The following is a 23,116-nucleotide window of genomic DNA, read 5'->3' on the forward strand; positions in this document are numbered from 1 at the left end:
GGCTAGTTACCTACACGCTCTCGAGAGTGCTCCAGAGGGAACAGCTGCCATTGTGGAGAGAGAGGCTGGAGACCAGTTTTCATTGCAGGCTCAGCTCAGTTGTGTTGGTCAGTCAGTGCACCCAGGTATTTTTAAGTTAAAGACAATCTATATCTCTAATCTATGTATAGTATTTATATTGCACCAGCCATGATGGTATGTAAGTGCTGGAATAGCATCTTGTCCTTGACAACTGGCTAGGCAGCGTACGTACACAAAACTTAAAAAATAACTACTAAAAATTAAGTCTTTTCCTGGCTGTAGTGAATAACTGGCCTCCATGTTGCGCACTCTCTCTCTCTCTCTCTCTCTCTCTTTCACCAGCACATGCATTGAACTCCTCTGTCTGTCCACTTTCCCCCCACCCTTTTCCCCATTTGGGCTAATGTTTCCAGCAGGTCCAGGAAGTCTGTTTATTACAGATCCAGATTGATTTGCAAATCGGGAGTTGCATTTACCAATAAAAACTAGTGATATTCAGTATAGAGGGATCACTGAAGGGATGATTGTGCACATGGGTGGAGGATGAGGTCCCTGGTTCTCGGTAATTCCTTTCATTGTTTTCAAGACACAAGAGTAGTGCCATAATGAATGAACAGGCAACAGTCATCAGCTTCTGTACTGTATTTTAGCAGTAGACGTTACTCTCTTTGGCTGAGAGCTGTGTCTGGGATTATATACCCATTATTTATTAATTTATTTTATTTCTTTGACTGTTTAAAAGAAGCACCTGTTCTGACATGCTGCATCCTTGTATGCTTATTTGCAATATAAAAAGCGAGGATAAATTGGATTCCCAGACTGCAGCAAGAATTGTGTTTCCTGAAGGCCAGGAATCTGAAGGCCAATCTATTTCAGTGCTAGTTCCTTTCGGTAGATACCCTGAAAGTGCTCCAGAGCCATGAGACAATTTCAAACAGCACTTGGCCAGATTAATCTCTTCCAACCCTTTCCATATCCCATTGCGCAACCACTGTCTTGCAGCACTGCCTAATGCAGCCCTCTGAGCCTGTGTGAGAATTTTTAAAATGAATATTTTTGTGGACTACTTTACAGAAGGGTTGAAAATAGGACCCAGATTCAAATGCTGGTTGCAACCTTAACCAAAGGAACTATGACTGGCTCCACTTAAAAAAGACTGGTTCCTGAAATGTAGCCTTATATCTGGAACTCACATAATGTATTCTGTCAGCAGTGGGATATTACTTGCAGATATAGGCATATAACCCTCTTCTGTAGAATTCTCAACTGTTTTTTCACCAGACTTTGGAAGTATTGCTGCAGCTGTTGAGTAAAAACAGTACCATGGTCTACAGGGCAGGAACAGTGCCTGCTTTTAAGTTTGGAAAATATCTAGCACATTGTGTGTGCTACAGGAAATAAATAATAATAACAACAGGCACAAGAACATAGAGGAAAATTCCATGTGCAGCATGAACTTATTAATGTATGGACAATGCCATCAGATATAAAAAGTGTTATTTGATTTGGTGGGAGTTCTAACTGTGAGCTAGGCAAAGCACAACATTTAGCTTGCTACAAAATACCATCAAACTCATTCCAGCCTTTCTCAGCTGGTTGTACTGTGGTATGCCAATCCTCTGGAAAGATAAGAGCAGGGGCCTGGAGGGGATTTGCAATGCAATGCTACAACATAATGGGAGAGATAGTAGACCCTATCCACTGGTGGATGTGTGCCCCCTTGGATCTAAAGAAGGAAGAAATGCTTTCGGTGCTTTAGTGAATCTGAAATTAGTTGAGCCTCTAGTGGACATGTTTCACTCCTATCGTGCTGAGTAAGTTTTTGAATCTGTGCTGCTGGCTTAAATTGTACTCTGTCTGGGTTGTGTTACAGGGTTTCCAGGTGCAGCTATGAGGAAGCCTCGGAGGAGGTCCCGGCAGAACCCCGAGGGGAGACGTTCTCCCTCGCCTTACAGCCTGAAATGCTCGCCTACCCGGGAGACTCTGACGTATGCCCAGGCCCAGCGGATAGTGGAGGTTGATATTGATGGACGGCTCCATCGCATCAGCATCTACGACCCCCTAAAGATCATCACGGAGGATGAGCTGACTGCCCAGGATATCACAGAGTGCAACAGCAACAAGGAGAACAGTGAACAGCCCCTGTTCCCTTCCAAGTCCAAGAAAACTCCCTCAAAAGGCAAAAAGAAAGAGTCATGCTCCAAACATGCACCAGGGACATCTTTCCATTTACCCCAGCCCAGCTTCCGGGTGATGGACTCCTTCAGCCAGCCAGATGCCCCTCCTCTGCCTGCAGCATACTACCGGTACATCGAGAAGCCTCCTGAGGACCTCGATGCAGAGGTGGAGTATGACATGGATGAGGAGGATCTGGCTTGGCTGGACATGGTTAATGAGAAGCGGAAGGACGATGGCTACGGGACAGTTTCTGCTGACGCTTTTGAGCTGCTGGTGGATCGGTTGGAAAAGGAGTCGTACTTGGAGAGCCGCAACAACGGGGCCCAGCAGTCCCTGATTGATGAGGACGCTGTCTGCTGTGTCTGCATGGATGATGAGTGTCACAATAGCAACGTCATCCTGTTCTGTGACATCTGTAACTTGGCCGTGCACCAGGAGTGCTATGGCGTACCCTACATCCCAGAGGGCCAGTGGCTTTGCCGCTGCTGCCTGCAGTCCCCTTCTCGCCCGGTTGATTGTGTTCTGTGCCCAAACAAAGGCGGAGCCTTTAAGCAGACCAGTGATGGCCGCTGGGCCCATGTTGTTTGTGCCATCTGGATCCCCGAGGTCTGCTTTGCAAACACTGTGTTCTTGGAGCCCATCGAAGGGATAAATAACATCCCGCCCGCTCGCTGGAAGCTGACTTGCTACATCTGCAAGCAGAAGGGCATGGGAGCTGCTATCCAGTGCCATAAGGTGAACTGTTACACTGCCTTCCATGTCACCTGTGCCCAACGGGCTGGTCTCTTCATGAAGATAGAACCCATGAGGGAGACCAGCATCAACGGCACAACTTTCACGGTGCGCAAGACGGCTTACTGTGGGGCACATTCCCCACCCGGTACAATGAAAAAAGGGTCTACGACTGCTGCTAGTGAAGGGGAGGAGGACATCGCAAAGGAGGAAGGAGAGGAGGAAGACGGCACCGGCACCCCCAAGGGATCCCTGAAGAAGAGCAAAGTGAAGCTGAAGCAGAAGATCAAAAAGGAAGCCTGTGACCTGGCAGATGGGCGTTCATCTATGCCACTGGTGACAGTCACACAGATCCCCTCTTACAGGTGAGTGTTGGCACCAATGCTCTCTGGTGGATACCTGGGACTGGCCAGGTCTTTTGTATTAAGGACTGGGTTAGTCCAGCATCTGTCTTCCCTTTAATCTTTAAACTGCACCCCCTGTTGTCGGCCCAGTTGTAGCATCACAGAGAGATAAAGCGGGTGAGGTAAGATCTTTCATTGGACCAGCTTCTGTTGTTATTTTTTCAGCAGTTATGCCCAAACTGTGCTATAAACTGTAGCTCATTCCCAGGGGATCTTTAACAAACACCAGACCTGGAAATTCAAAAAAAATATCATTATGGGTTGAACAAAATGTTTTCTTTTGATTTTGGGGCCTTTTTAGCCATTTTAAAATAAAATAAAAGCAAAGGGGGCTGCATTCCCAAGGGAACTTTGGGACTACTGGCATTCAGACAACTGAGGAGAAGGTGCTGCCGCTTTCTCCTATATCCTACAGGCTAGAGGTTCAAATCCTTCTTACTGATGTGGAGGATGGGTCTTTCCCTCCCAGTTTTGCACCCTGACCACTGGGCTATTGGCTATTCTAGGGTGGGTCTCTCTCAAGCTCTCCTGTTAATATTCATTGGGCCAGAGTGAAAAAGTGTCTTGATAGCTACATGGTTAGGACTCCCTCCTGGTGGCGGGGAGGAGATACCTGAATTTCAGTCCCTTTGAATTGAATATTTAATTATTTGTACAAAGTAGAACAGTTTTAACGGGAGAGACTGAGAGAGACTTACCTTCAAATGCCCCAGAGTCCAGTGATGAGGGCCCTCACCTGAGAGGGGGGACATCCAGGTTCCAGTCCCTGCGCCACATCAGGCAGAGGAGGGATTTGAACCAGGATTATCCTGGGTGAGTGCCGTAACCACTGGGTTATAGGTATAAGAGGAAGCAGCATCTCCACCTTGGGCCTTGTGAAAGCCAGTGGCGCCTTAGTCAGGAATCTAGTGCAAAATACTGAAATGGTGTGTTTCGGCAATCTCAACACCAAACATTTTGACATTTCCAAATTATTTTTCCTGACCAAAATAGTTTGCTAAAACCGACACAAATTCATGAAGTATTTTGATCGACCTGAATCTGTGTTTATTTGCGAGAAAAAGTTTAGTTTGAAAAATGTCACCCAGCTCTAATTATACCAAATTATAGCACACAAAAGTGTTCACGTAAACCATGTTGGGCTGTGACCAGGCTTTAAAATAGTTTCAGACTTGGTTGCAAGCCATTGGGTGAGCAGGGCCTCAATGGAAAGTAGCTTCCTATTGATCTAAAGCCACTGTATTTTGACTCCTCACTTCATGGCTCCTAAGCATCCTGCTTAATGAGCCGAATGCATCATTGTCATAGCAGCTGTGAATTTGGCCTAGTGTATTTCGGCCAGGACACCCTCACGGAGCAGGGATGGTGCTCTATTTTCTTTTAGCATCTTGGAAAGTGCAGCCAGATGCCCCATATATTTTAATAGATGTTCTGTTGGAAACGGCTCAGATACAATGTATTGTTTATTATTTGTATTATCATAGCACCTCGGAGTCCTAGTCGTGGGCCAGGACCCCAATGTGCTGGGTGCTGCACAAACACAGAAATGGTTTAATAATTATTACATGGTTAAGAATATTGTCCTGGGACTCCATTTGAGTTTGTTCCCTAGTGTGCCTCGCTTAATAATGTGAAACTTAAATGACTCTAGTAAAGTTAACTGCTCCCTTGGAGCTGAATTGGTGATTGGATACTTCTCACCCTGCTATGACTATTGTTTGGTAAGAGCCTCCAGCGGAGCTGCTGTTAAAATAACAATACATTCCTGAAGGCAGAGATGGCTATCTTCACAGCTGAAAGACCCTAGATTGGCACAGACTGGTGTGGATTAGGTGTATGGTTCTTACGCATATTGACACAACATTGCAAAATTGTGCTACACTGTTACTGCAGCAGGAGATCTTAACATGTGCCATCATGGTCCATAGAAGTTGATGATTGCTTTGATGTGCGGGGTAGTCTGCTTGCTGATCTGGTTTGTTTCCTGTAGGTTGAATAAAATTTGCAGTGGACTCTCTCTCCAGAGGAAGAACCAGTTTATGCAGCGGCTACACAACTACTGGCTGCTGAAGCGCCAGGCGAGGAACGGTGTCCCTCTGATCCGGCGCCTCCACTCTCACTTGCAGTCCCAAAGAAACGCAGAGCAGGTACCACCCCTCATTCCAGTACCACATGCTGTAGCAGCTGGGCAGAGAAGAGGAATGTGGTTGAGGAAATAAGTTTGGGGTAAACTGGAAAGGGGAGCAGGGTGGAGAAACTGGAAAAATGTAATTCAACTTTGAGCACTGGCAGAGGTGCAGTCAGGTGATGAGTTCTGGGTATTGAATTGGGGATTTGGGATGGGTATGAGCGGTAGAACTAGAGAAACACCCTGTTCTTTAAGGTAATTACAATGGAGAAGGAGTGCTCTTTCTTAATCTATGCTGCCTTCTGTTGGTACACTCAAGGAGTCAGGCCAGGTCAGTACTTGAATGGGAGATCCATTGTGCTGCAACAAATGGTGCTGGTGATTCAGTGGGTGGCACTCTTCCTCGTGAGTCAGAATGGAATCAGTGCCCTGGGATTGTGCTAGTGTGTGATGTGCTGCTGGTGGGACCATCTTTCAGATGAATCATAAAACCAAGCACTATTAAAGATCCCATTCACAAGACAAGAGGTGTTAGCTCCAGAATCCTGGCCGAATCCCAATTTGGGTAATTCCTCCTGCGGCTTCAATTTCAAATCCTCCAATGCACATTTATGGCCCTATTTAAATAATAATCAGATATAGCCTTTTTCGCTTCCTCTTCTGAACTGACGTGCAGTGTTAAACAGTGGCTGCGTTCCAGACCAGTGGTAGCTGATGAGGTAGTGAAGTCAAGTGATTCCTGTATGCTGTAAAACTTCTTTGTGGAGCATTGTGTATATTGTGCACATATATTTTTACCATATTTAGTGGAAATCACAGATTTGATTTGTGTGGTGACTTCTGACTGACTAATGCAAAATTTAATTTGAGTGCAAAATTTCCTTAATATATTGATTTAGCAGTTTTCAGTAAGTAGTCATTGTAAATTAATGCTTCTGGGTGAAAGACACTTATACAAGTGTAAATCATCAGTACTTCCTTTGTGTTTGTCTTTTATTGGTTGTCTCGGGTGAGCATTTATACATCAGTATGTTCTTGTCATTAATTGAAAAGCAAAGAAAAGGACCTTAAGAGAGGAAGGCTGGCTGTGTAGTTGAGGAACAGGGTTGGAACTTGGGAGATCTGAGTTCAGCTCCCAGTTCTGACTCTTCCTGTGTGACTTTGGGCAACTTGTTTATTCTCTCTGTGCCTCAGTTCCCCATCTGTAAAAAAGGAGATAATACTTCCTTTCTCCCATACATACAGACTAAACCCTGTCTGTCGAGGTTGTAAACTCTTTGAGGTAAAGACCATTCCTACTATGTACAGCACCTAACACAATGGGTCACCAAGCTCAGTGGTAGTGTAAATAATAATGACTTTTATATAAAAGGAGTGAGAGTGCGAGTGAACATGGACTAGATCTTATTTCTGGAATGTGGTTATAACCTGGTTTAGACCTGTCCACACAGACAAGACCAAATGCCTGTTTTACCATGATCAGGTTGCTATTTAAGTATAGTGCTTAAACCCAGTTGATTTTGTAGTGTGGATGGGGTCTAGTAGAAATGGAAGTAGACAGGAGGAAGAGTATGGGAGCGGAGACACTTGGAAAAAGTAGACAACATAAGAAGTCTGTATGTGCATTTCATCTCATCCCACTGTTACCCCTGACAGAAGGAGCAGGATGAGAAGACCAGTGCAGTGAAGGAGGAACTGAAGTACTGGCAGAAACTGCGGCATGATTTGGAGAGAGCACGGTTGCTCATTGAGCTGATCCGTAAGAGGGAGAAACTCAAACGGGAACAGGTAGGTAGATCCTGGGCCTTTCCTGCAGCCTCATGCGCCTCTCCACTTGCAGCTGGAAGAGGAAAGGAAACACAGCAGCTTTTCTTAAATCTTTTTCTCTTTGCACAGGTTCTGACCTGCAGAAGTGCTGAGCACCTACAACTCCCATTGAGGTCTGAGGGAGAGAGACAGGTGCTCAGTACCTCTGCAAATCAGACCCTTGCTGACTTGCAGTGCTCGGGAGAGGCTAACTGATGGCACTGTGCTGTGCAAGCTTCTTTATATACCTGTGCATTTGAATCATGACCTGCAACGCCCCTGCTATTTCTGTCCTGAGCATGCACCAGATGCTTGTGCAACAGAAACTAGATCTTCTTTAATGTTTATTCCAGTATTTTGGTAACCGTCACACCAAGAATGATCCTAAACCCTCCTCCTCTCCATTTGGTAAGGCAAAGATTCCCATGTCTTACCTTGAGGTGTTGTTGGTTTTTTTTTTTTTTTTTTTTTTTTTTTTTGGTGAGAGAGGCAGTTTTAAACTTAGACCACTTACTAACCTGGAAAGTTTTCTCTTTTGTCCTTGCAGTTTTTCAAACTTATACCAGCTTGCGTGGTCAGATTTCTTCCACACTCTCCATCCTGGTTTCAATATTATTTACTTTGCTTATGAGCTTGTCCAGTTGGAAATCCTTTCTAGTGACAGCTGACTGGACTCCATCCATTTTTTGACCGAGATCTTCTGATGGGGCCAGCACTGGTTCATCCTGTTTATGTTGTTCCTGACTTACAGGAGTGGGGTTATCCTGCTGTGAATGCTGACATCCTTTGGGTGGGAGGGTAAAAAATCATTCCTTTGTTTGTTTCCTTTTGCTTTTGATATCTTGATGTGTCTGTATCACAGGTAATTACATCCTAAACAGTTTAGTGAAATTCCAGTATAGTTTGGAAAGGAAAAGTTACCATGGAATCATAGAATCATAGAGTATCAGGGTTGGAAGGGACCTCAGGAGGTCATCTAGTCCAACCCCCTGCTCAAAGCAGGACCAATTCCCAACTAAATCATCCCAGCCAGGGCTTTGTCAAGCCTGACCTTAAAAACCGCTAAGGAAGGAGATTCCACCACCTCCCTAAGTAACCCATTCCAGTGCTTCACCACCCTCCTAGTGAAATAGTGTTTCCTAATATCCAACCTAGACCTCCCCAACTGCAACTTGAGACCATTACACCTTGTTCTGTCATCTGGTACCACTGAGAACAGTCTAGATCCATCCTCTTTGGAACCCCCTTTCAGGTAGCTGGAACTGCTTCTCAGCACAGCTTTTAGATGTATATAATATACATTCTTGGCAGTCCTAGCTTTTGGTCTTCATACAGATTCATCTTTGATGTTGTGGGAAATACAGTATAATCATGCTGTCACTGTAAAGCTCTTTCTGTGTTGTCGTCCAGGCTCTTACTGTTGCTGTCTTGTCATTTAACACACAAAATAAAGTTTGCCTCACATAAGTAGAAGTCCTTTCCATAGACATTGGGTTGGTGATTTTAATGCCATACAGAAGGACTGTAGTATCAGGGACCTTAAGAAATTAAAGGAGGAATATATTTTTTCATTCAGTTCCATTGTCCTTGAAATAGAAACACAGCCAGATCAGATCAGATCAATGGTCCATCTAGTCCATTATCCTGTCTCTGAAATCAACCAGTAGTAGATGCTTCAGAGGAAGGAGCAGGAAATCTTCTGATGGACAACTATTGAATAGCCTACCTCTAGAGTCTTTCTAGTTAGTGATTGGCTTATGCCCAGAAACATGAGAGTTTATATCCCTTATAATCTATTTATTTTGTCTAATGTAACCCTGGATGTTGCTATTCATATCAAAATGCCTAAATCTTTTATCCTTAAAAAAAAAAACAATCCTGCTAATTGATCTTATATTTTGAGGCTGGGAATTCCATGGGTTACTTTGTGTGGTGTTAAAAGGTGTTCCCTGTTATCAGTTTTACATGTGTTGCCTTTTAATTTCATTGGGTTTCCCCTTGTTCTAGTGTTATGAGATAGACTAACTAGGAGCGCCCCAGTTTACAAGGTTTAGTTCCCCGATAGAGGATGTATCAGATATTACACTTGGACTGTAATTATTTTTATTAAGACGGTAAGAAGGCAACTTCTTTAGCTATATGACTCAGTATACTGCACAGTATTTTTGTTAATTTCTACATTACAAACAGAAGAAACAAGCACTTGATCAAACGTGCTTCAGAAACGAGTTTAAAAAGGTCTGAGGTTGCCGTCAGTGAATGGAATGGAATTTAACAGAAGTAAGGGAAATGCCACTTGCATTTTCCATTTTTGATAACTGCATGTGATTCCTTTCCACCATTCCCAGGTCAAAGTTCAACAGGCTGCTATGGAGTTACAGCTGACTCCTTTCAATGTGCTGCTGCGCACAACTTTGGACCTGCTGCAGGAGAAGGATCCGGCTCAGATTTTTGCAGAGCCCGTTAACCTGAATGAGGCAAGTATCTTTCCTATAAGCTAAGGGCACTGCTTTGAAGATGGGAGGAAGCCCACATGGTGTCATAGTTGGCAGGGGCAGGGCATTGTTTTGAGAGAGCTCAGACCATCTTTGTCCTCAGTTAGCATGAGCTAAAGAATTTCTAAAGGAGGCTCACACGGGGTATCCTAGGCATTGTTTTCAGGAAGCTTACTACAGCATCTCAGTCAAGTAATTTCATTCTGCAGAGCCGGGGCACATCTGGCTCAATTGGGTGGAGTATATGTGCATTGGAGACACTACCCCTTCTGCAGGTGGAAAGGACATTAAGAGTGCTTATGATGGATGCGCTCTGGTTGGCTAGTAAATGGTTTTTGTAATTGTACAGGTTTTATATGTTTAGGTTCCAGATTACCTGGAATTCATTTCCAATCCAATGGATTTTTCCACCATGAGGCGGAAGCTGGAGTCCCACCTGTACCGAACCTTGGATGAGTTTGAGGAAGACTTTAACCTTATAGTTACCAACTGCATGAGGTATAATGCTAAAGACACGATTTTCCACCGAGCAGCTGTCCGGCTGAGAGACCTCGGAGGAGCGATATTACGCCATGCGCGACGGCAGGCTGAAAACATCGGCTTTGACACTGATGTGGGGATTCACCTGCCCGAGTCACCCAAAACGGAAGACTTTTATCGCTTTTCTTGGGAGGATGGTGAGTTCCCCTGGGCTGTTTATTTTTAGGATTGGCAAATAGTCCAGTAAAAGCCAGACTCCTAGACTCTGTGTGTAGGACCAGCCATCATTCTGACCATGTTACTTTGGCTGGGCTATAACTGTACCCACCATTTGAGGTGTAAGATTTGGGCACATCCATTTACCTATATAGGCACTTATATGGCTCCATTATTGTAGCATCTAAGGGCCAGATTTCAGATGAGTTTAACACCCACTTCCAGGGACAGGTTTTCAAACAATCTTAGCTCCTCTTTAGGGACTTAAATAAGTGGGCAGCTTCTCAAAAGAGCCCCGTAGTGTGCTGAGCTCGTTTGAAAGTCTGCAGTGCTGCAATGGGAGCTGCTGGCTGTTGAGCACTTTGGAAAAGCTGGCCCTGATTGGGGATGCCAGGCACTTGGAAATGTGGCCTTGAGCTACTTTGAAAATCCGGCTGTATGCATCTAACAATCACAAATTTATCCTCACAACACTCCCTGTGAGTCAGGGAAACATTTTTAATCCCCATTTTACAGATGGGAAGCTGAGGCATGGAAAGATTAAGTGATTTGCCCAAGGTCACAGAGGAAGGTTGGACTAGATGACCTCCTGAGGTCCCTTCCAACCCTGATATTCTATGAAGTTTGTGGTAGAGCCAGGTATTGAAGCCAGCTCCCCTTAGTCCCAGACCACAAGACCACGGGTTCACTATTTGCTGTGGAATCCACGTGCCACGGCCATAGTGTAAATTGGGTATTTTTAAAGAGCCTTGAAAAGATGAATTCATGCAGATTTAGGCTGCCTTGTACTTTATATAATTGGCCCACCATTCCCCGACCTCTACCTAGGTTGGGAGGCTGGTTTATTGGAATTTAAAATGTATGAGAAAGGCATTCCAGTGCATCTCACAGAGAAATCAGTTACATGCTTGTAGGGCAGTTTATTGTAGGGACAATCCTGTCCTGGCCAGCAGCTGGAATGGGAGGGTGTCTTCCATTTCTAATTTCCATGATTATTTTGAGTCACAACTGCAGATAGCCCAGTCTAACCTCATTTCACCCTTCTCCTTGCACTGGACATAATGACCACATGCCCTCTCTCAACAAGGTCAATCTGGGTAGTCAAAGAATTGGCATGTTCTGAAGGAGTTGAGGCAGGGGGATGGGAGGAATTCTTTGTGAAGGGGACAGCATGGGTATGGTGGGATTGTGACCCAGAATACCGAAAACACCGTAGCAACAGTCTTGTCACAGAGACCTTTATTCCTGGCATGGCCTGAACTTATGATTGCTTCAGTTGTAGAAACCACCATGAGACGAATCTGCATCTCTGTAGCATTTGTTCCCAACCCCATGCAGTACGAAATAACTTTGCTGAACTTAGTTCAGACTACTGCTTCCCATCCCTCCCATGGAGCTCGCTCTCTGTCTGTGATCTGCTTCCTAAAGGACGCATCCCTCTTGGAATGTGATCCTGAGAATTCTTCAGTCCTCCACCAGTGGCATAGCGTTCGCAAATAGCATTGATGAGAAGAATCATAGAAATGTAGGGCTGGAAGAGAACTTGAGAGGTCATCTAGTCCAGTCCCCTGCACTGACGCAGGACCAAGTAAACCTAGACCAGCCCTGATAGGTGTTTGTCCAACCGGTGCTTAAAAACCTCCAATGACAGGGATTCCACAAGCTGCCTTGAAAGGATATAATTATCCTTATAGTTAGATGCATGGCTGTGACGTGGAATGGTTGGTTTGGGTACAGTGGAATTTCCTCCTCCAAGGAACAGAGCGCCTTTCTTTCACTCTTTGAGTACACAAGGTGTCAGCAATCACTTCTTAACATTGCTTCTCTTGGTGCAGTGGACAACATTCTCGTCCCCGAGAATCGGGCTCACCTTTCCCTGGAGGCGCAATTGAAAGAGTTGCTGGAGAAGCTGGACATGGTGAGCACCATGAGGTCCAGCGGCGCCCGGACTCGACGCATCCGGCTCTTGAGACGTGAGATCAACTCCATCCGGCAAAAGCTGGCCCAGCAACAGAACAAGACCATGCCAAATGGAGAGCCTGCCTCGCGGGAGGAGGGGCTGGACAAACCGCTAAGGGGAGAGCAGGACGATGATGGGAAGAAAGGTGAGAGGTTTCCGAGGGAAATGGAGAACACTGCAGCCTGGGCAGGAAGGGAAACCTGTTGGGGATTGCAGAGGACTGGCTAGATGATTGTATCATTCATCTGTGTGCTGGGAAAGTGCGTTTATTGTATCAGAAAGAGGTATGGGCCACATGTAACGAATTTTTAAAACAATCTGGAGCAGGCTGTCCAAGGGATGTAGGGCATCAGAAACCTTCCTGATACTTCATGGTACTTTATCGATTGGAATAGGCCATAGATTTCTGCTGCCGGGATTGTATCGTTTGAGGGATTGGAATTGGGAATGGGGTTACAAGCCTTTCAGGAAAGGCTGGAAGAGTATGAGAGGAGAGGTTGGAGGAGTATGTCACAGGTTGGGTTACACTGCATCTCTTCCCCCTCCCGTGGTCTGCTCAAGGGATGTTCCTTTAGGTCTCAGATCTCAGCCATCATTTCTGTATGGGTGGAGACCCCCGTCCCTCTCTCTTTGGGCTGGGGATTTAGGCTTGCAATCCCCCTGTTATTCTCTATGGCTATCCCAGCAGGTCTGACCGTAGTTCAGCACCTGTGGTTCGTGCTCTCCCAGGGACTCTGACAGCATTACCATTGACTAGCTAGCTTTCACAAAGTGTAGTACATTTATTTTAAGACAAAAGCAATAGAGAGAAAACAGAACATAAAACAATACAGTCTACACTCATGCAACGCTTACCAGGTGTATCCCATCTTCCAGATAGAGCCCTGGTAGGTTCCCAAAGTCCTTCAGACCTTTCCAGCGGAGTTTTACCCTCTTGGTTACAGTTTCATGTCAGTTTGAGGTTCAAAATGAGGCGCTGTGGCTCAGTTCAGGCTCCTTCTTTATACCAAAAGCCCTTTTTTTGTCTGCTGGCCTCTCAAACCTGGCCTGAACTAGTTTATGCAATTCCTCCCAGGGGTGGTACTTCTCTGGAGTTATTTGTCACTGGATTTGCAGTAATTATCTCCCTCTGTTTGTAGTCCCTGGAGGAAGCTTGATAACCCTCCCCCCGTGGAGCTTAAATACAATCTCTCGCTCACAAAAATGCATATAACATTTATAGAAGCACAAGTTTATGAATAATCCCTGTGCCTACGGTGTATGGCATATCTCTAAATAATAGTCTTTAGAAGTTTCTACGCTTCCAGTGTCTCACATCTGTCACTCCCCTGCTTTGCTGTGTCTTACTATCTGAGGTTGTTCTTTCATACATTGGAAATAAAATACCCAGATAGTGGCCGTAGAGATATGAGGCATGCAACCGACATGGCAGCTGGATCTAGTGTGGAAGAAGATGGACTTGCTCTCCATCTGGGGGCACTCTAGTTCTGACCTGTATCTTTATCGGGGTGCCTTCCATAGGGGAGAATGACAGGCGTCTGTTATCATTTGAGCCCATGGCTTTCCTGTCGTCATAGGAAAGGGGTAGAGTTGCTGTCAGTATTTTGGGGAATAACACTTTCTAAAATGTTCAAGCAGGTTCTTTCTTTCTTTAGCAGATGACACCAAGCCCCCACATCCACCCACCCTGGAGCCCACGGGACCCGCACCCTCCCTGTCTGAGCTGGACTCTCTGCAGGACCCTCCAACGCTCAAACCCATCAGTGAAAGCAAATCCTTGAACAGACTGCAGAAGCGGATGAAATCGGAGGGCGAACTCTTTGATAAGAAGGCGCTACAGAGGGAGAGCCACGCTTTCCAACGCTTGCTCAGTGACAACGGGCTGAACGGACTGGCCCTTCAGGCCATGGACGCTCCTGCCAGCCCCCCGTTCAGTGGCGTGGGCAGGCGTACGTCTGTCCTTTTTAAAAAAGCTAAGAATGGGGTGAAGCTGCAGAGGGGCCTGGACTGCCCCCTGGAGAACGGAGAGGACCACAGCCAGAGCGGACAGCTTTCCCCCTCCAGTGCGGAGGGCGAACGACAGGCCCGGAAACGGCTGCGGAGTGGGAGCTGCAGCGCGAGTGATGGCGAGAAATCCCCCAGGCAGTCAGGAGAGACAGGTGACTCCGCTGGGCTTTTCTTCCTCTGATGTCTGGAGCTAGTCTGGGCAGGGCTGCCTGGTCACCACTCTCTTGGCCAGCTGGCACAGCTGCCTTTGTAAAGATGGTCTCCAAACTCCCATAGGGTCAGCTGCTTCCTTTAGTCATTGCAAAGGGGTTGTTGAACTGATTGGTGATTAGTGGGCATCGTAGGACTCCAGTGCTAAATAAATAGGGGGAAACTATGGTTAGGTAGGAATCTATCCAGAGGAATTGCACTCCAGTAGCCAGCCAAGAAGTGGTGGAGGGAAAGTGGCTTGCAAGTGTGCGAGCTTCCCCTTTACTCAACAAAGGCTGCATCTCTTCTTCCACCTCCCAGTGAGCCTGGCACTAATATCTCAGCAGGTGATTTATTTATTTTTGAATGTAGGGCTTCTTAGAAGTGTCTGGTTGAGTAAAGTCCCCAGTAGTGGTTTAGAAATGCATGCTTTCCTGCACTCCCCTCTGCCTTAAAAGCTGAACATGGACGGACCCCCTCTAGGAGTGAGAGTTCCCTACCACAGCGATGACTTGTTTAGGCCCTGGCATCTCTCCAAGGCCCTGACAGGGGAGCATAATGTACTGGGGGGCCATAGAGGTTTAGGGGCCTCTGCTCTCCGTAGCATGGTATCTGGTGTTGGATGAGACATTACTATGTTAAATTAAATTAAATTTACAGATGGTCCCAACTCACAAAAACTGGAGAGAAGAGAAAAATACAAAGGGCCCTTCTAGTGGTTCAAAATGTGCGTGGGAAATGCTAAACGAGATCCAATTTAGGATGCTGCCAAGTGTGGGGGAGCACCTGAGTGAAAACAATTCAAAGCAAAAATAATGACCGATGGGGGGACCTGGAAAAAGATCAGATGGCAAATAAAGTTAATGTGATTTTGGGCTGCATATTCAGAAGCATCACAGGGCAGGGAGATAAGAGTAACCTCTGTTTGTAAGACTTTAGTGAGCTTGCACCTGGAATATTGCAATCATTCAAGGACATCTCGCAGCCAGAAAGATGTTAACAAATTGGAGAGAGTTTAGAGAAAAGTAATCAGAATGGTGGAATTGACTTATCGGGAAAGATTAAAAGAAATGAGTTAAGTACAGTTTGTTTAAGCAGTGACTCCTGGTTGGGGGACACACAACAGATACTTAAAGGACAGAGAAGAATGATCTAAAGCTGTCCAAGGTGGGCTTAGGTTTAGCTGAGTAAGAGGATGAAATTAAGAAAGAAGAAAAAGTTAGGTAGGCTATCAGGAAGTCCACTGCTGAACAGGTCATAGAATCATAGAATATCAGAGTTGGAAGGGACCTCAAGAGGTCATCTAGTCCAACCCCCTGCTCAAAGCAGGACCAATTCCCAGCTAAATCATCCCAGCCAGGGCTTTGTCAAGCCGGGCCTTAAAAACCTCCAAGGAAGGAGACTCCACCACCTCCCTAGGTAACGCATTCCAGTGTTTCACCACCCTCCTAGTGAAATAGTTTTTCCTGATATCCAACCTGGACCTCCCCCACTGCAACTTGAAGGTGTTTACTTCTTTTTCCTATGAGCTGAAATGTTGCTTTTTTGATCCAGTCCCTTCCCCAACTTCAAACCTGGCTGATTTATCTTAATATTAGGAGTGTACGTAGTATATAGGGTTTGCACTACCGCTGAAGCGTATAGGTCAGCATGACCTGTCTTACTAGAACCAGGTTACTCCCAGAAATATGTTTCTTGTGGCTCCTTGTTCCATATTTACTGGTTCAGAGATTGTAGTGACATTGACACAGGCATATGGTGATCATCTCTGAAGTGTCACGTTTATTCCTGTTAGAATTCTGACAGCCTGGTTTGAAACTTGTGTGACCTGGTATCTAGAGCCAGATTCAGTCCAGGTGAAATCTATGGAGTTGCATCTGCTAACACCAGTTATGAATTTTGCTTCTGGTGTCCATGGAATGCATCTCATATGATGGTGCTCAGCCTCCGAGGTGACCTGTAAGCCCTCACTGGCTATTCACTGTAGGTGTGTCCCTGCCTGTTCTTTGGAGTTTGTGTCTCCTTATGGTTTCTTGTGTAAGCTGAAAGATGATCCTGCATTTGTATTTATTTATCAGAGAACACCACGTCCTTGCAATGTGGGTTATGTTTTGTTGAATTGGTAAATTCTGCAATTGTATAGAATGAAAAACCGGGCAGCTTAGGGAGTGTTTCCAACTTTGGATATTAGAGTTCAGAGGAATAAGTTTAAATATTCCGTTTCATTGTTAAAGTGACATTTGAAATGGCCTGAGAGAAAGATGGTAGAGGGAGATTTGGTCTACCCGTGGACCGTTGCTTCCTTATGCTTCCTTACTCTCTTAGCTTATTCAAGTGACCTATGCATTGGAAATCCAGAAATCCAAGGTAGAAGGTTTTATCTAAGGTGTCCTTTTCTAGATCTCGGATTTGGTTTCCTAGCAAAAAAAATACAATTATCCCTTTAGTTGTTAGTTGTAGCCAGAATGAGTTACCATTAGTGTTCCAGCAGATATGACACCAGACTGGGAGTCAGGATTCTGGAGTTCAGTTCCCAGCTCTGCCACTGACTTTCTGTGTGAATTTGAGCAAACTACGTTGCCGCTCTGTGCCTCAGTTTCCCCATCCTTAAAGTGGAGGTAATAATGCTCAATCACCTTTGTAAAGCAGTGGTCTCCAAAGTGGAGAGTTCGGGCGGACTATCCGAGCAGCTGGTTTTTTTTTTTTTGCTTCGGCAGTTCGGGTGGGAGTCCAAGCGGCTTTTTTTTTTTGGCTTCGGCATGGCAGGGGGTGCATGTTCAAAAATTTTGTACTGATAGGGGTGTGCGATCAAAAAAGTTTGGAGACCACTGTTGTAAAGCACCTTGGAACTGATGGGCAAGCTGTTGATCTGAGCTTGAAAATCCTGGGTGCATTGACTAATGGGCACATCTGACACAGCCGGACGCTAAAACTGGGCTCCTGCCTCGTTTTCTTTTCAGACAGCCCCAGAAGAAGCTGATGATTTGTTTGCTTTGGGTCTCCTCTGACGCTGCTTTGCTAGTTGCACCCCATACTGGTATGCCATAGCGGGCTCCTTTTGTATGAAATGTGGGGGGACTGCTGCTTTCCAAGGGAACAGAGGCGAGAGGCCTGTTTTCACGTTTAGCCGTGGGTAGACATAGCAGTCAATCAGTGCTCCCAGGATTTGTGTGTGTCATTCTTCAGCCTGTCCAGTGGACAGTAAATAAAGCGCTTCATTTATCCAGGACAGGTGTTTGGTTGTCCAGCCAAGAGGCCTTGCCTCCAGTAATCCCAGTGAGTTACAGACCAGCAGGTGCTGGGGAGAGCGAAGGTGAGCGAGAAGTGCCCTCTCATCAACAGTTAGAAACTGATTGGAGAAATGTACCAGTGACTGCAGTGACCACCACCCCTTGTTTGAAGCTAAACCATTGTTCCAAAGAGTTAAGGAAAAAGCTGTTTTACTAGATCCCTGCTGGATGCTGCTGGGTCTGGGAAACTGAGTTTAGCATTCACTTTGCTGTTAAATAAGATCTTTTTTTAAAAGTGTGTGTGAGGGGGGAACAGTCTGGCTGTCAGTATGATACCCTCCTTCTGAGATGCAGGATCCAGAGCATTAGGATGACTGCTAGCAGAGCACCTCACCCTCCCCTGATTGAACTAACCTCGTTATCTCCATACTGATTTATACCCGCCTCTGGAAATTTCCATTACTTGCATCTGTTGAAGTGGGCATTCACCCACGAAAGCTTATTCTCCAATACTTCTGTTAGTCTTAAAGGTGCCACAGGACCCTCTGTTGCTTTTTACAGATTCAGACTAACACGGCTACCCCTCTGATACTTGAGTTCCTGAGCAGGTTGTGATGCCTCTGGGTCTCCCCCTTCAAGCATCCTTGGGTCGTGGAGAGGCAAACCAGGCCTTTAGGCTGATTCTTTTGTGTCTTCTCAGCAGGAGTGACCAACGGCTTTGGGAAACATACGGAAAGCGGGTCTGACTCGGAGTGCAGCTCCGGCCTTGGCAGTGGGCTGGCATTTGAAGCCTGCAGGTAAGTCCCCTTTGCTGAGCTCTTCCCCAGAATACATACTGTCTACACACGAACACGAAGCTGGGGTGTAAATCTACCCCACACTAGCTTGCTGTACACCGAATGTCTGCATGGACCCCACTGCTGCGCACTAAAAGTTCCATAGAGTGCTTTGAGCTATCCCGCTTAGAAATGGACTGGATCAAAATGCTCTAGGGACTGACTGCACTGTCAGTGTGAAGCAGTAGGGTCCACCCGGACACTTAGTGCATGGTAGATTTGCACCCCAGCTTTTTGCAAACTAAGTGTAAGTGTAGGTAAGTCCTATATGTTCTCACTGCGTTTCCTTGCCCTTCTTTCTAAGGCAACTTCACCATGTAAAATCCTGTTCAAATTGTTTCTTAACTTCTGTATTAATGTTGGGGCTGAGAGCCAAAAGCCTCTTGCATCTGCACCCTTTACACTCCCGATATAGTCCTCAAGCCAGTTCATAGATCCCAAGACAGCGTTTGATGTTTTAGATGTACTGATGTAGAGTAGACTCATGTCACCTGATCGGCATGTACGTGCTCTAGCCACTTTTACACAGGTATATCCATTACCAGAGAGCCAAAGTTGGGGAAACATAGGTCCTGCTTGGTTAGCCCAACCCTCTTGAGGTGAAGATGAGCCCCCATCACTTACCAGCACTGCTGCTTTCATTCTCCAGCACATGAATTTCTTAGATGCTCTTGTAACTCACAAATAGTATTGTTTTTAAAGCCCAATTTTGCAGAAAGATAATCCACAGTACTCACTAATCTTTTGAATTGCTTTGACAAATATTTCAGAAGGTCTGAGATAGCAGGCTGTAAAACAGTCTACAGCATGTGAGAAGAATGTATTCCTTCCCACCCACCCCACCACTTATAGGGCTGGATTGTGCCCTATCCTCACACGACTGCGTCGGAAGGAACACAAAGACACTTCCCTGCACACATACCATGTGTGGCAAGTAAGGGCTAGTCACAATTTCAGGGAGCTTAGGGATTGCTTCTGACTTCCACCCCTGCAGGAGCAAAAGGACAGGGAGGGTAGAGGCTTAGCAAAGTAATGGGTCCATCCCTGAAGAAGGAGGTATACTACACCTATTAAGGGGGTGTAGTGAGATCATAGAATTCTATCATAGGACTGAAAGAGACCTCGAGAGGTCTTCTAGTCCAGTCCCCTGCACTCATGGCAGCACTAAGTATTATCTAGACCATCCCTGATAGGTGTTTATCTAAACTGCTCTTAAAAAGCTCCAAAGACAGAGATTCCACAATCTCCTGAGGCAATTTATTCCAGTGCTTAACCACTTTTACAGTTAGGATGTTTTTTCCAATGTCCAACCTAAACTGCCCTTGCTGCTATTTAAGCCCATTGCTTCTTGTCCTATTCTCAGAGATTAACGAGGAAAATCTTCCTCCTCCTTGTAAAAACCTTTTATGTACTTGAAAACTGTTATCATGTCTCCCCTCAGTCTTCTTTTTTTCTGACTAAACAAATCTAATTTTTCCCGTCATAGGTCATGTTTTCTAGACCTTTAATCATTTTTGTTTCTGTTCTCTGGACTTTCTCTAATTTGTCCACATCTTTCCTGAAATGTGGTGCCCGGAACTGGACACAGTACTCCAGTTGAGGCCTAATCAGCGTGGAGTAGAGCAGAAGAATTACTTCTTGTGTCTTGCTTACAACACTCCTGCTAATGCATCCCAGAATGACGTTTGCTTTTTTTGCAAGTGTTACACTGTTGACTCACATTTAGCGTGTGATCCACTATGATCCCAGATCCCTTTCCGCAGTACTCCTTCCTAGGCAGTCATTTCCCATTTTGTATGTGTGCAACTGATTGTTCTTTCCTTAGTGGACAACTTTGCATTTGTCCCTAGTGAATTTCATCCTATTTAATTCAGATAATTTCTATAGTTTGTCCAGATCATTTTGAATTTTAATCCTATCCTCCAAAGCACTTGCAACCCATCCCCGCTTGGTATCATCCGCAAACTTATCTAAATCGTTGATGAAGATATTGAACAGAACCAGATCCAGAACTGATCTCTGCGGGACCCCATTTGATATGCCCTCCTATTGTCTGGGAACGGTTTTCCAACTAGTTGTGCACCCACCTTATAGTAGCTCCATCTAGGTTGTAGTTCCCTAGTTTGTTTATGAGGTGGTCATGCGAGACAGTATCAGAAACCTTACTAAAGTCAAGATAGACCATATCTACTGCTTCCCCCCATTCCACAAGGCTTGTTACCCTGTCAAAGAAAGCTATTAGGTTGGTTTGACATGATTCGTTCTCGACAAATCCATGCTGTTACTTACCACCTTATTATCTTCTAAGTGTTTGCAAATTCATTGTTTAATTATTTGCTCCATTATTTTTCCGGGTACTGAAGTTAAGCTGACTGGTCTGTAATTCCCCGGGTTGTCCTTATTTCCCTTTTTATAGATGCGCACTATATTTGCCCTTTTCCATTCCTCTGGAATCTCTCCTGTCTTCCATGACTTTTCGAAGATAATCACTAATGGCTCAGATATCTCCTCAGTCAGCTCCTTGAGTATTCTAGGACGTATTTCATCAGGCCCTGGTGATTTGAAGACATCTAACTTGTCTAAGTAATTTTTAACTTGTTCTTTTCCTATTTTAGCCTCTGATGCTACCTCACTTTCACTGTGTTAGATGTCCAATCGCTACTAAACTTTTTTGGAGAAAACTGAAACAAAAAAGTCATTCAGCACTTCTGCCATTTCTGCATTTTCTGTTATTGTTCCCCTCCCTCCCCTCCCCACCCGCCACTGAGTAACAGGCCTACCCTGTCTTTGGTCTTCCTCTTGCTTCTAGTGTATTTGTAGAATGTATTCTTGTTACCCTTTATGACTCTAGCTAGTTTAATCTTGTTTTGTGCCTTGGCTTTTCTAATTTTGTCCATACATACTTGTGTTGTTTGTTTATATTTATCCTTTGTCATTTGACCTAGTTTCCACTTTTTATAGGACTCTTTTTTTTGAGTTTCAGATCATTAAAGGGTAAGTCAGGGTGGTCTCTTGCCATACTTCCTATCTTTCCTATGCAGTGGGATAGTTTGCTCTTGTGCCATTTCTAATATCGCTTTGAAAAACTGTTGACTCTCTTGAACTGTTTCTCCCCTTAGACTCGCTTACCATGGGATCTTACCTACCAACTCCCTGAGTTTACTAAAGTCGGCCTTCTTGAAATCCATTATCTTTATTGGGTTGTTTTCCCTCCTACCATTCCTTAGAATTATGAACTCTCTCATTTCATGATCACTTTCACCCAAGCTGCCTTCCACTTTCAGATTCTCAACCAGTTCCTCCTTATTTGTCAAAATCAAATCTAGAACAGCCTCTTCCCCTAGTAGCTTTCTCCACCTTCAGAAACAAAAAATTGTCTCCAATACATTCCAAGAACTTGTTGAATAATCTGTGCCTTGCTGTGTTATTTTCCCAACAGATGTCTGGGTAATTGAAGTCCCCCATCACCACCAAGGCCTGTGCTTTGGATGATTTTGTTAGTTGTTTAAAAAAGCCTCATCCAACTCTTCTTCCTGGGTAGGTGGTCTGTAGTAGACCCCTACCATGACATCACCCTTGTTTTTTATCCTTTTTATCCTTTCCTGGAGACTTTCCACAAGTCTGTCTCCTATTGCCATCTCACCCTCAATCCAAGTGTATAAGATAACATCTCCTCCCTTTTTTCCCTGCCTGTCCTTCCTGAGCAAGCTGTACCCTTCTATCCCAATATTCCAGTCATTTGTATTATCCCACCAAGTCTCTGTGATGCCAATTATGTCATAGTTGTGTTTATTCACTAGCATTTCTAATTCTTCCTGTTGTTTCCCCATACGTCTAGTTATTCCTGCTTATTCCCCATACTTCTCAAATGTTGATACAGTTGCCAGGTATCTGTTTTTTGCCCAGAACGTTCAGTCGAAAAGGGCCCCGCTGTCTCCAGTCAGCATCACTGACTGGGTTGTTAAAAGTCCGGTTGGCAGTGCAGCTGGGCTAAGGCAGGCTCCATCCCTGCTGGGCTTTGCACGGCTCCCAGAAGCAGCGGCATGTCTCCCCTCCAACTCCTAGGCATAGGGGCAACCAGGGGGCTCCGTGCGCTGCCCCCGTCCCAAGTGCCAGCTCCGCAACTCCCATTGGCCGGGAACCGCGGCCAATGGGAACTGTTGGGGTGGCACCTTAGGACAGGGCAGTGCGCAGAGCCACCTGGCCACCCCTCTGCATAGGAGCCGGACGGGGGACATGCCGCTGCTTCTGGGAGCTGCCTGAGGTAAGCACCGCCTGGAGTCTGCACCCCTGACACACACATACACACCCCCGCACGCCCCAACCCCCTGCTCCAGCCCTGATCCCTCTCGTGCCCTAACCCCTCGGTCCCAGCCTGGAGTATCCTCCTGTACAGGGCCGACTCCAGGCACCAGCCCACCAAGCTTGTGCTTG

At 45.5% G+C, this 23,116-nt stretch overlaps 1 protein-coding gene across 4 annotated transcripts in view; it reads left to right on the plus strand.

The window, feature by feature from the left end:
* The window catches only part of BRPF3 (bromodomain and PHD finger containing 3), a 45,004-nt gene that overhangs the window by 8,119 nt on the left and 13,769 nt on the right, over positions 1-23,116 (plus strand). Inside the window, exons 2-9 of one of the 4 annotated variants that reach the window (XM_054027014.1) lie at positions 1,895-3,296; positions 5,326-5,482; positions 7,120-7,251; positions 9,618-9,746; positions 10,129-10,441; positions 12,296-12,565; positions 14,076-14,579; positions 18,547-18,643. In XM_054027014.1, coding sequence (XP_053882989.1) covers positions 1,912-3,296; positions 5,326-5,482; positions 7,120-7,251; positions 9,618-9,746; positions 10,129-10,441; positions 12,296-12,565; positions 14,076-14,579; positions 18,547-18,643 — 2,987 coding nt within the window. In that variant the 5' untranslated portion in view covers positions 1,895-1,911. The remainder of the gene's footprint in view (positions 1-1,894; positions 3,297-5,325; positions 5,483-7,119; positions 7,252-9,617; positions 9,747-10,128; positions 10,442-12,295; positions 12,566-14,075; positions 14,580-18,546; positions 18,644-23,116) is intronic. The other 3 variants (XM_054027015.1, XM_054027016.1, XM_054027017.1) reach the window with 3 other exon arrangements.

The sequence above is a fragment of the Malaclemys terrapin genome, chromosome 4 (assembly GCF_027887155.1).
Source record: "Malaclemys terrapin pileata isolate rMalTer1 chromosome 4, rMalTer1.hap1, whole genome shotgun sequence".
NCBI lineage: Eukaryota > Metazoa > Chordata > Testudines > Emydidae > Malaclemys > Malaclemys terrapin.